The sequence below is a fragment of the Podarcis muralis genome, chromosome 6 (genome assembly GCF_964188315.1).
Source record: "Podarcis muralis chromosome 6, rPodMur119.hap1.1, whole genome shotgun sequence".
Taxonomy (NCBI): domain Eukaryota; kingdom Metazoa; phylum Chordata; class Lepidosauria; order Squamata; family Lacertidae; genus Podarcis; species Podarcis muralis.
The window spans coordinates 51,913,457-51,925,082 of NC_135660.1; the positions used below are offsets into that span (position 1 = coordinate 51,913,457).

The 11,626-nt window shown below is 49.1% G+C and overlaps 1 protein-coding gene across 1 annotated transcript; it reads left to right on the forward strand.

Annotated features, from left to right (window-relative positions):
* The first annotated feature begins 54 nt into the window (after window positions 1-54).
* On the forward strand, window positions 55-11,328 carry EMX2 (empty spiracles homeobox 2). Its single transcript, XM_028730119.2, has 3 exons — window positions 55-1,149; window positions 3,953-4,137; window positions 9,734-11,328. The coding sequence occupies exons 1-3, from the start codon at window positions 753-755 to the stop codon at window positions 9,899-9,901; spliced, it is 750 nt and encodes a 249-aa protein (XP_028585952.1). The 5' UTR covers window positions 55-752; the 3' UTR covers window positions 9,902-11,328.
* Window positions 11,329-11,626: the final 298 nt, after the last annotated feature.

Consider the following 11,626-nt stretch of genomic DNA (forward strand, 5'->3'; position numbering starts at 1 on the left):
TCTTGTGACTTTCACCCCCCCCCCCTTTCCTTCCCGTTCTCGCCCGGCACAGAGCGGTGGAGTCCATTCCAGTCCGGGCCCGGATCCATCCCTCCAGGATCGCGCCGGCCACAAGTTCGCCTCTCCCCTCTGACGCACTTTAAAGAGTCTCCCCCTTCCACCTCCGGGCGAGTAATAGCGACCAATCATCAAGCCATTTACCAGGCTTCAGAGGAAGCTGTTTATGTGATCCTCGGCACTAATTAGGCTCATGAACTAACAAATCGTTTGCACCACTCTGGGCAAAGGGACCCGATCGCAAGCTCGCTCGCTCGCTCGCGCTCTCGCCTCGTTCTCGCTGGATTGCCGCTGGACCTCGCCGGGGCCGCCTTGGGCGCTGCACAAAAAAGGACAAGACGGAGGTGCGGGAGGGAAGGGAGGAGGAGGCGGAGGAGGAGAAGAAGGGGGCCAAAAGAAGAAAGGCAGAACTTCGCCCAGCAACTTTTTCTCTTCCCCACTTCGCTTTCCCGTCGGGCGGATGAAGTGAGCGCAGAGCTTTGCAGGGCGCTCGCCTCTCCATGTGGCCGCACGGCTCTCTTGCTGCTGCCGCTGCCACCGCGGGCGGCTGCCCGGCTGCCAGACTCTGGATCTAGGCGGGCCCGGCGCCCCGATCGTCTCTGCCGGACCTCGACGCCTCCGAGGAGGAGCCGCGGGCGCAGCGGAGGGCGCGCCCGCCGCCCGGAGGCCCCGGTGCCGGGCGCTTGGCCGCCAGGATGTTTCAACCGGCGCCGAAGCGCTGCTTCACCATCGAGTCTCTGGTGGCCAAAGACAGCCCTGCGTTGCCCGCCTCCCGCGCCGAGGATCCCATCCGGCCGGCGGCGCTGAGCTATGCCAACGCAAGCCCCATGAACCCTTTCCTCAACGGCTTCCACTCGGGCGGCCGCGGCGTCTACTCCAACCCGGACTTGGTCTTCGCAGAGGCCGTCTCGCACCCGCCCAATCCGGCCGCCGTCCCGGTGCACCCGGTGCCTCCGCCTCACGCCCTGGCCGCGCACCCGCTGCCGGCCTCGCACTCCCCGCACCCGCTCTTTGCGTCGCAGCAAAGGGACCCCTCTACTTTCTACCCCTGGCTAATACACCGATACAGATATCTGGGTCATCGGTTCCAAGGTAAGGGCCGGACGGAGGGGGTTGCCCCACCCCCTCAGCTGCTGGATTTCCTATTGCACATATTGGAGGGAGGGAAAAGGGTCGGGAAGACCCGGAAAAGTGCAGAAATCTCTCCGACCAAGGCAGAGAAAATGGGAAAGGAAATGTCTCTTTTTCCAAAGGCCGTTTGTCTAGGCGACGCAACGAAAAGAGAGTTGAGGATGGGCGTGGAGGGGTGTCTGTGTGGGGCTGGGGGAGGGGGCAGAAATTCTGAACCTCTTAGTTCCGTTGCAAAGGCGACTATTTGCAGAGGAAGCGAATTCGAGTTTGTGCTCTTTTTTAGAATGTTATTAACTTGAGCGATTGTCGGAAGGGTTGGGATCAAGGGGCAGGCAGTGTAACCCTCCCTCAGTTTGGTCTAATGGATTCCCTCCGCAGTCTCCCTGATCCCCTTCAGGAGGATCGTTATGGAACGAGGGGCTTCAGGAGTGAGTCGGTCTCTGCAGCCCGTTCCTTGAAACTTTTTTTAAAAATCAATCTTCCCTAAAGAGTGAGTTCAAGAGGACAACCCCCCTCCAGTGAATTAGCAACCGAAGGTCTTGTGAGAAAAATAAGAACCGAAAGGCAGGTAGAGAGACAACAGGGGGAAAGGGGGGTTGACAATACTAAAAGCAGGAGTTGGCGGGGCAGAAACGATTCTCTTTATGACTTTAAAATGATTTAAAGAAAAACCTCGCAGGTAAATTTCTCCTTTTAACCTCCCAACCAAAGTCGACTTCAGCGGAGAAATGTGGAGTCAAGTCAAAGAGCGAAGCTTTCTTTGAGAGGCTCCCAAGACAGCCCAAAACAAGGCTAAATTGCAGAGTTAATGGTGGTTTAATTTTTTTAAAAGAAAAATGGGCTCCCCTTTTATTTCTTGGGAACAAAACCGATCGCCGTTCCAAGGCACTTCCGAAGCTGCCATCTCATTCACGCTCCAGTGAAACTTTACTGGGAAAGAACGCTCAGTTTGAAGTCAATGACTCCTAAATTCTCAGTGGTTTTTGTTTTAAAAGGGATCGCACTGGAATATTTCCCCAATTTTTTATTTTATTTTTTGCCTCTCCCATAAGCCCACCCCGACCATCTTCCAGAAAAAAAGAATAACGAAAACAAGGCAAGAATTGGAAAAAGATTTTGTACAGAAATAACTTTCTTCCTTTCACTTTTCCATGGTTTACACGGACAAACTAACAGGAGAGAGAGCACAAACGGGCAGGGCTAGAATATTGCTTTCGTGTGTCCCCCCCCCCCCCATGCAGGAGAGAGAAAGAGAGGAGAGAGAGAGAGCGCAAGCCGTTTGTCTTCGGGAAGCCAAACGTTATAAAAACGAGTTTGAAGGGTGATAAGGAAGTGTGGCCCGCACTCAGTCAAAGGAGACCCTCCTACCTGCCTCTTACCCCACAGTTGTCCTGCTAAGACCTGGAGCTTCTGGGGACCCAGAAACCGAGTTTGTTTGTATCCCACTAGTCTTACTAACTTCCTTGCTAAGTCCCCCCCCAATCAATTAAATTTACAAAGTGCAATAAGGAGTAACCAAAGGGGTTGGGAATCCATGCAAGCACCTCTTTTGAAATGGAATGGTTTCCAAGAATAGGGGACGGAGAGGGGGGAGGGAAGGGAGGGAGAGAGTCGATTAGGGTTATTAGTATTATCGTTATAACCTCTCGGTGGGAAATGAGGGGTTTCGTTCACCCAGTCATTTCCCCCGCTGTCGTGAGCAGCTTTCTGAAGGAGGCTCCATCGCAAAGGAGGGATTTGCCTGCCTTGTTATTGTGGCCCCGCGTCGGATGAAACGACCGAGGCGCAAAAATAGGTAGAGCGATTGTGGGGATGGCGGGTGTCTCTGCAAAAAGCCTGGCGAGGAAACTCTTCCAGCAATTGACAGATGACAAACGCGGCGGCTCTGTGGGCATTGGAAAGAGAGCCCCCGCCCTCTTCTTCTCCCATTTTCAGCCCCCATTCCCATTTAAAAGGATGAGTCTGGATCTTTTTGCTTTGTCAGATGTTCGCCAAAGCAGCTCTTTCTGCTGGAACTTTTCAAGGCAGTTGAAGGTGGCGACTTTATACCTGGTGCAGGTCTTCGAAAAGATGGTTCTTGTGCGGATTTTTATTTTATTTTTAAGTAACTACCTGCATGTAAAAGGCGGTGTCAGAATAGGATGATAGGAAACTCCTTGGATGAAGAGGGGGGTGCCATTTTTCGAAATTGGGGTTTCCTAGAAGATGGTTGCGAATTCTCCTCCTTAGCTCGCTGAATGTTGGCGAGATTAATTTCTTGTGAAATAATTAGTTGCTTTCTTGTATTGAGGGGGCTCTTTCCCCCTTAATCGGAAGTCAGCTGTCCCCCCTCCCCCTTGCACACCTACCCCCCTCACGCGTTCATTCAAATACCCAGAGTTTTTGTTTTTTAAAAAAGATATATGAAGCCGACCAATTGGCATTTCCTCTCCGTCGCTTTCTTCCCTGGGAGACATTCTCTGAGTGAATGTTAGTTTCGTTCTGATCTTGCAGGGTCTGCACCTTTTGTCTCTCTCTCGCTCTCTTTCCCTCCCCCCCCCAAAAAAAGTCAGTCTGCTGGGTGAGAATTTAAGCACATGTTAAGTAGGGAAATCACTTCCAAGCAGAGGTGCCAAAGACAGAAAGGTTTAAAATAATGGGAAGACATTCCGCTTCAAGTTCCCCCCTCCCCTCCCCCCCTCCACCTTCGATTAGAGATGCACAATGCTAATAAGTAGGCTTGCTTGGCTCATGAATGTCTTTTTTTTTGTGTCTCGGAATCCAGGCAATGAAACCAGCCCGGAGAGTTTCCTCTTGCACAATGCACTAGCCAGGAAGCCCAAACGGATCCGCACCGCCTTTTCCCCTTCCCAGTTACTGAGACTGGAGCACGCTTTTGAGAAAAATCACTACGTCGTAGGGGCCGAGAGGAAGCAACTGGCGCACAGCCTCAGTCTCACAGAAACTCAGGTGAGGTGCAGGAGGAGCGAGCGAGCGTCTCTACCCGGCAGGCCGCTCCGGCGCGCGCTCAAAGACAAGGCCCGGGCCTCTGAACAAACCCCCACCGCCCTGGGTTGAGTCTGCAAGGGCTGCGGGGGGCGGGAGAAGCCAGGTTCACGTGTAAGAAGATAGAGGTGTAGGCTAACGTGGGAATTCTAAACTCTGTCCCTGTGTGTTGGCTGCCGCGATTCTTTCTTTCCTCCGCATCACAAAAGCATTCTGGATCTTTTCCCAAAGATTTGTCTTGTTTTGTTTCAGAAAGCTCGTGGAGTCTTATTGGTATTGTTACTGTATTAGAAAAATGTATGTTATGTCCATTATTATTATTATTGTAGATCTAGAGGCTACCTGTTTAAGCCAAAGTAACAGGATATTTCGCCCCAGCGGCATGAACAAGATTTTTATCAATCTTCTATCAAGGTAGTTTGGTTTAAATAGCTTCCGGATCGTACCGTTGGGATTATCCAGGGTCAAATTTAAAGGCGGAGAAATAAATTGCATTTCTAAATTGAACTCCATTTAATTAAAGAAAATGAGGAGTTTTGAAATATTTAATGTGTGTTTATCGCTGAGAACTATCCAATCGATTTTTGGTTTGGTTTGGTTTTATAGTTTGTGAAACTGCGCAGTGCAAAGGGAGCGTTTGCTTTGTTATTCGAGGAGCAGACTTGGTTTGGGAAATGGGTGCTGTTCGTTGTGTTTTTTTTCCTGAATGTAGGATTTAAACGATTTCAAACTATAGACAGAGAGACCTCAAGCGGAAAGTTGGGAGTTCTCCCCCCCCCCGCCTTGTTTACTTCTGAAATTGAAAGTAGGTTCCTCCATACAGTTAACTCCATATAGTTTAATCCATTCCCCCATTTACACCAAATTAACAATAATTAAACCCTTTCACAGTCCCAACCTGAATACATTCCGTTCCATTTCGGTAGAAGTAGACTCTGAGCGAAAGTGTTTCGAATACTTTCTAGTGACGTTCTATTGACCCAGCCCGACGTTAAATACTACGCATTTTAAATGTGTGATAAATATTTATCTACACACACTCACGTGTTCAGTTTGATGAAGCGGGCTTGAGTCCAGGAAAGCTTATGCCCCAACAACCGTGTTAGCCGCAAAGTTCTTTGCGTGTTAACTGGGCGCCCCCAAAAACCCCTGCATTTTTGCATCAGAGCAACAAAACCGCTTTAAAACCCCCGTCTTTAACTGTGCTGCGGACCGGGCGGTTTATTTCCCGGGGGCTGGCAATATTGGTCGTTGTCTCCCCCCTTTTCTTTTTTGAAGCCCTTCCCTGCCAACGGCGTATGTCCCGCTGAGCCTCCAGCAAATTGTGCCAGTGAAATAGAATGATAAGGTTTGGGGAGGGAGGGGGGAGGCCACATCAAAAAGCTGGTGCGGAGGGCGATCCGGCGATGGGAAGAATGGCGTTGTTTGACAGTCGCCCAGATGAGACTTGCGCTCGTTTCTTGGAGAGTGTGCCAGGCAGAAAGATCAATTGTGTGAACCTTGCAGTGTGTGCGCGCGCGAGATCAGATCAAATTAATCTGTTCGACTGCCCAGCTGCCTTGCTGTATATATGTGCGTACGTTTCAAACCAGATGGTTGGTTTGGCTGCTCGGGTTTTTTGTTTAGGATGCATGCCGTCGTTCTTCTTTTCTGTTTGTTTGTTTGCTTGAGGGGCTCCGTCTCTGGCCTCCCCCCCCCCCACTTTTCAAATATCTCGATTTTCAGAGGCTTTTGTTACTGCTCTCCTCCCTTAACAGAAGTTCGATGGCCTTTTCCAAACGCTTTTCTCTCTTTCCAAGACGCCGGGGCTATTTCGAAAGGAATGTTCTCTCCGGGGCTCTGCATTTCAAGGAAGCGAAGAGGGGGGAGCAAGGCAGAGAAGAAGGAAAAATAGGCGCAGCTTAGTTCAAAGTTCCCAGTAAACAGTAACGTTCTTTGGTCGGATTAAGTTGTAACACTTTCGGCCCCCCCTTCATTCTCTCTCTCTCTCCCCCCCCTGTCCCCTTTTCCTGCCTTTCTTTGGGGGCGCCTTAAAGAGGGCCGGGCCTTTTGTTTTAAAGATGTCTCCCCTAACAAAACCCCCAGTAAATGGGTCGCCCCTTTGATGAGGTTCGCCGAACAAGGGCCTGGTCACAGCCTGATTTCCACTGGCAAAGGCCGTATTTAAGGTGGTCTTTGTCCCGCTTGATTCCGAAGCTGGTCGGGGTCTATTGTGGCCGTGTCAGGCCTCCAGCCCCCGACAAAACGAGCGCCCCTTTGGAGACCAGGCGTGGAGAAATGAACCGTCGTCCCCTTCAATTAGCAAACTGAAAAGCGAATTAAACTCGCCCTTGTATATCCCCCCGCTCAGCTATTTTAAATGGGAGGCTTTTTTTTTTTTTAAGAATATGAAAATGCGGCCGAGATGTGGGGAGAGGGAAGGGTGGGGGGCGTCTGGCAGCGAAGGGCTTCTGAAGGGGCAGCGAAGCGGGTTAAAGGAGCTTATTAAAATGGTCCCGTTTTCGGATTTACGTCCTCCCCTCCCTTTACCGGCAGCGTCTTTATCAGGCATTTTCAGGCCGAATCAGAGCAGAAAGTGCTTAAAAAAAAAAAAAAAAAAAAAAAGCCGAACAGTGTTTACCTTTGGCCGCAACGAGGATCGTGTGTGTGTGTGTGTGTGTGTGTGTGTCCCTCTCTCTTTGGAGATAATTTCGGGATCAATAAGATCTGCAATTAAATGACTGACAGGGTCAGCTGGTTATGTTTAATTCAGATTTAGGCGAGCCAAAGCAAATTCGTAGGGGGCTTCCCTTCTCCCTTCTTCCCACCCCCTTCCCCGAGATACTTGAAGGACTTCCCCATATGGCTTGCAACCCGGGCCGCTGTCACCGAAGCATCACCGGGAAATATGTCCTTCTTGCCCCTTTGATGACGAGGTAGGCAGGCTCGGGGTACAAAAGACACGTCGATTTAGAGCAGGCAAATTCGAACCTCCTACTTAATTAACGCAGCTCTTCAGCTTCCCCCTTTTATTATATTTAATTAAGGTTGAATAGTCCCCCCCCCTCCACCTTTAAAACCTGAAACCGGGTTCAGCTCCTTAGGAAAATATATCCTTATTGTAGGTTTTAAAGACCAGTTTTACAGCCAGGAGTTTATAAATACGGACGTTAAATTTATATAAAACCGGTTATGAGATAAGTGGTGGTGAAGATTAAAAAAATGCAACCATCTCGGTTTGGTTAATTGCTTGATTTCGAATGGCTGCCGATGCGATTAATATTTGAGGGCGGTGAAGGGGGAAATGCCCTTAGAACTCTCAATGTCCTTCTCAATCCCACCGTTTGTAATGCAAAGTGCAGTTGACACGAGTATCAAGAGAGAGCTGCCTGGAGAGGAAATATGTGAGCTTGAGAGGAGAGACCGGGACACGGCATTCACACACGCACCATTCATAGGTGCACGGAATACACGTGTGAGAGCAAAGCGAGTCGGGGTACGTGCGGTGTTTCTAAAACGCATCTGTAGCAGATAGTATGGGCGAATGGGTTCACATCTGCAGAAAAAGTGTACATTGCAATGCATATATGTATAGGAGCATCGTGCAGACCTGACTGCCACAGAGTGGCAGATCACCCACATACAGATGCGGAGAGGGGGGGGGCGGGACGCCACAAAATATTGTCCTTTCTGCTAGTAGATCACATGCACAACGTCTTTCTAAAGCCAGACAGACGGTCTAAATTTGAAGGCTGTATATAGAGACCTGCGTGCATATGGGAATGGGCACGGATTGCCCAGTGGGGCGATCTCAATTTCTGCTCACAATGGAAGTCAGTCTGGCTGAGTCCACGGGGCTCGTTTCCAAGCAAACTTATTTAGGATCGGAATGTAAGGCTATACAGTAAACAAGCGAACTTATCTGGCAGTAAAATCGCTTTTTAAGGCTAGGGGACTTGTTTCCGAGTGCAGCCTTTGGGCCTACGGGTTGACTGGGGTTATAAGGAAGATCAGACGTGCGCTGCCTATAAGTTGCAGATCCCCCAGGCATTAGGATGGGCTCTAATGACTACTCTGGAGTAAGTAAGTGGAGGAGCATAGACTCGGTGTTCTCCTGAGCTGAGCGGAAATACATCCACGGCGGAGACGCCGGCAGGATCTTCTGGGGTTCCAGATCGCGTGTAAACCTCTGCACACGAGGGCTGCCTGCACCTGGGGAGGGAAAAGGGAGAGGCTCCTTGTCTGGGCCGCGCCCCGCCTTCGCGTCTCCATAGTTACACTTCCGGCTCTCAGCGCGACGGGGCCACCGCGTGCAAAAAGAGAGGATCGCCATAGCTGTAGCCTCTGCTTCGGAGTAAAGCCAGATCTCCACTGTAGTCATTTGTTTACACTGAAATTCAAAATCCAGTTCCCCCCATTGCGATCCACAGCGGAGCTGAAGCGAGATGCTTGGATTTCCAATGCATCGGCACGATGATCCTAAACGATTTGTTGTCGTTTTTATCCTGGGACGTGAACCCTTATTGATTTCATATGGAATGTAATGCCACAAATGAGTTCAGAATCGGGGTGAAAAGCTGCAGTCCTAAGTTGAAATCAGTGGGGGCGCATTTCCAAGGGCTGCGCTCAAAGTGGGGGATTAGTCTTAAAACCCCAATTACTGCGGCTTAACTGAGTCCTAGGCGAGGCAGGAGGTGAGCTCCCGTGAAGTCAACGAGATTGCCTTTGATCCGGGCATTGTCTGTCTAAGCAACAGGAAGTCCCATTAATTTATATGGCGTTTACTTCCCAGTAAGCATGCAAAGCAGGCGAGAAACGCCACATCTCCTCCAGTCCCGCTATAGCCAGAGGATTCTCCGAATCTGAACAGAGCTGTGCTTAGTCCACGCGATTGCTTAACAGCAGACTGAACACAGCCCGGCCCCTTCCAAGCCAACAGCCATAGGATCGCACTGCGTGGCCACATGGCACTTCCAAGGAGAAGGTATCGAAGTCAGGGAGGGGAAATTAGGAAGCTTGGAGTGCCTGACCTAAATACTTTTTTTTTAAAAAAAAAATCTATTTCAAACCCGACCTTATGCCTAATTACTCAGAAGCAATTAGTTTGTTTTAGCGCTTTGCGTTTTATAATGAAGATTTTTAACTGTTGTAAGCCGCCTTGAATTCCTGCTTGGGGAGAAAAGAGACAAATACATTAAATAATCATCACAATAACCCCTACTGAGTTCACGCGCAGAGGGTCGTTGTTGCCGGGTTAGTGGGTGCTGCTAGGGCGAGAACGTCCCACTGCTGCTATGCTGTGTTCATTTTACCCGAGACAGACATGTCTACCTGGTGTAAACCATCAGGAGACCTGTTTCCGAAGCGAGGCTTATTCTCTTTCTGCAGTGGACCCGGTAAAGGTGCAGAAACCGCCCCTTGTGTTGTGTGTGTATGTGTGTGTGTGTGTGTGTGTCAGAGAGAGAGAGAGAGAGAGAGAGAGAGAGAGAGAGAGAGAGAGAGAGAGAGAGAGACCCTTAGGCCACGCACATCCGCCGCCCGGGAGCTGACAGCCCTGCCTGTGTTGTTTCCCTTTCTGCAGGTAAAAGTTTGGTTTCAGAACCGAAGGACAAAGTTCAAGCGGCAGAAGTTAGAAGAGGAAGGCTCGGACTCCCAACAAAAGAAAAAGGGGACTCATCATATTAACCGGTGGAGGATCGCCACCAAACAAGCCAGCCCGGAGGAGATCGACGTCACGTCGGACGATTAAATCATCTCCCACTTTAAAAAACACACACAAATAATAGTAATAATAAAAAGACGACGACGACGAAGCGGCGGCGGCGGCAAAACTCCCGGCTGGCACTTAACAGACTTTCCCACGAACAACTCAAGTGTTAAAGGCTCGCGACAACCGCAGGAAAGTGAGTGGCGCGGCCAGGGCGAGGGACAGCAAACCGGCTGGATCCCACCAGGCGATTCTCGTTTTTCTGTTTTCCTGTTTTTGTTTGTTTTTGTTTCTGTTTTAGAGAGGGGCAGTTTGAGAGGGGGCGAGAGCCGGCCGGCCAGTTTAAGCCAGCCCAGAAGTCAGTCCATCAAGGGTGGGGACCTTGGCTGGTCCTGCTCTGGTACAATTTTGTTTTAAGCGCAAAAAAGAGAAGGGGGGGGAGGGGAATCTGTCAATCAAAGCCAAACCACCAAGACGAGGTGATTGACCAATATTCCGTTTCTCGCCATTCGAACTCAGATCGCTCCAAATTTTTAAAGGGATCGCATTCACACGCAACCGTACCGGGACACTTTGCAGTTGACGAGGGATTTTGTTCTTATTAATGATGATTCTGAGTGTCTCCCAGGCTTTTAGGAGAGAGGATCCCATACCCAGCCAAAATCGACACACCTGTTTCAGAGAAACTTGAACTGCATGCTTTCTTTTTAAAATTTTTAAAAACCTCGAGGGAGGGGGAAGAAGAAGGAGGGGGGTAGGGCCTTTTTTTTTTAATGGTCCCTAAAGTCAGACATGAACTGCGCTTTCCCCCTCCCCTCCTCAGAGACAGGTTCTGTGTGCTTTTTAAATTTATTTTACGAGAAACTGTGCAGTCTGTAAACCTTTTTATGATAACTTCTGGCGTCAACGTGGTTGTGAAAACTCAATGAAGTAGCGGTAACAAATTCTAATTTTTTATTTTATTTTTTTAATTTTGTTTTTGCTTCCCCCTCCCCCCAATGGATATAACCTTTGAAGAAGAAAAAAGGGGATGGGTTGTTGAGGGTGGAGGGGTGGGGAAGGGAACTTTTGCTGCAAAAACAGACAATAATAAAAAGAGAGATTTAAAGAAACTAGTCCCCACATTCTAAAACTTCGATTCCTCCTTTTAATTCCCCTCCTCCTTGGATGGGGGTTTGTACTCAAACTCCCGCAGGACTTCAGAAGGAGCAAGGGATCTTGCAGATCCCTCTGTAGAAATCATTTCGACCCCGGCCCGTTTTCATTGGGGACAAATTTCAAGCACTGATGTTGATGATCCAAGATTATAGAGCTACTAAAAATGACAAATGTTTCCTTAATGTCTTCTTTACCAGAATGTAAATATTTTTGTGTTTTTTGTGTTTAATTTGTTAGAATTCTAACACACTATATACTTCCAAGAAGTATCTCAATGTCAATATTTTGTCAATAAAGATTTATCAATATGGCCTAACAACTTTAAGCACAGTTTTTCCCTTCGGAAAGGTTAAGTCCCTGCCACTTATCTCTTCTCTGCTGGCCCATAGACCCGATGACCTTGATTTGATGCTAGCAACAGGCAGCTACCCCTCCGGAGACGTTTAAATAACAGGGAAGCCCAATAGAGATCTCCTCACCCTGACCATCAAACGCATTCCTCCCCCAAACCGTTCCCAGAGCAAACGGAGGACTTTTTCTACAGTATGTCAGAACCGGCCCAACTAAATTTCTAAGTGTGCATCTAAAAATGAATTATGGATTTCACGA

What these genes read in the sequence shown, in the direction of transcription:
- EMX2 (XM_028730119.2), top strand. Translation starts at nt 753, where the DNA reads ATGTTTCAACCGGCGCCGAAGCGCTGCTTCACCATCGAGTCTCTGGTG. An exon ending in TCTGGGTCATCGGTTCCAAG is followed by an intron (nt 1,150 to 3,952) that starts GTAAGGGCCGGA and finishes CTCGGAATCCAG; the next exon opens with GCAATGAAACCAGCCCGGAG. An exon ending in TCAGTCTCACAGAAACTCAG is followed by an intron (nt 4,138 to 9,733) that starts GTGAGGTGCAGG and finishes CCCTTTCTGCAG; the next exon opens with GTAAAAGTTTGGTTTCAGAA.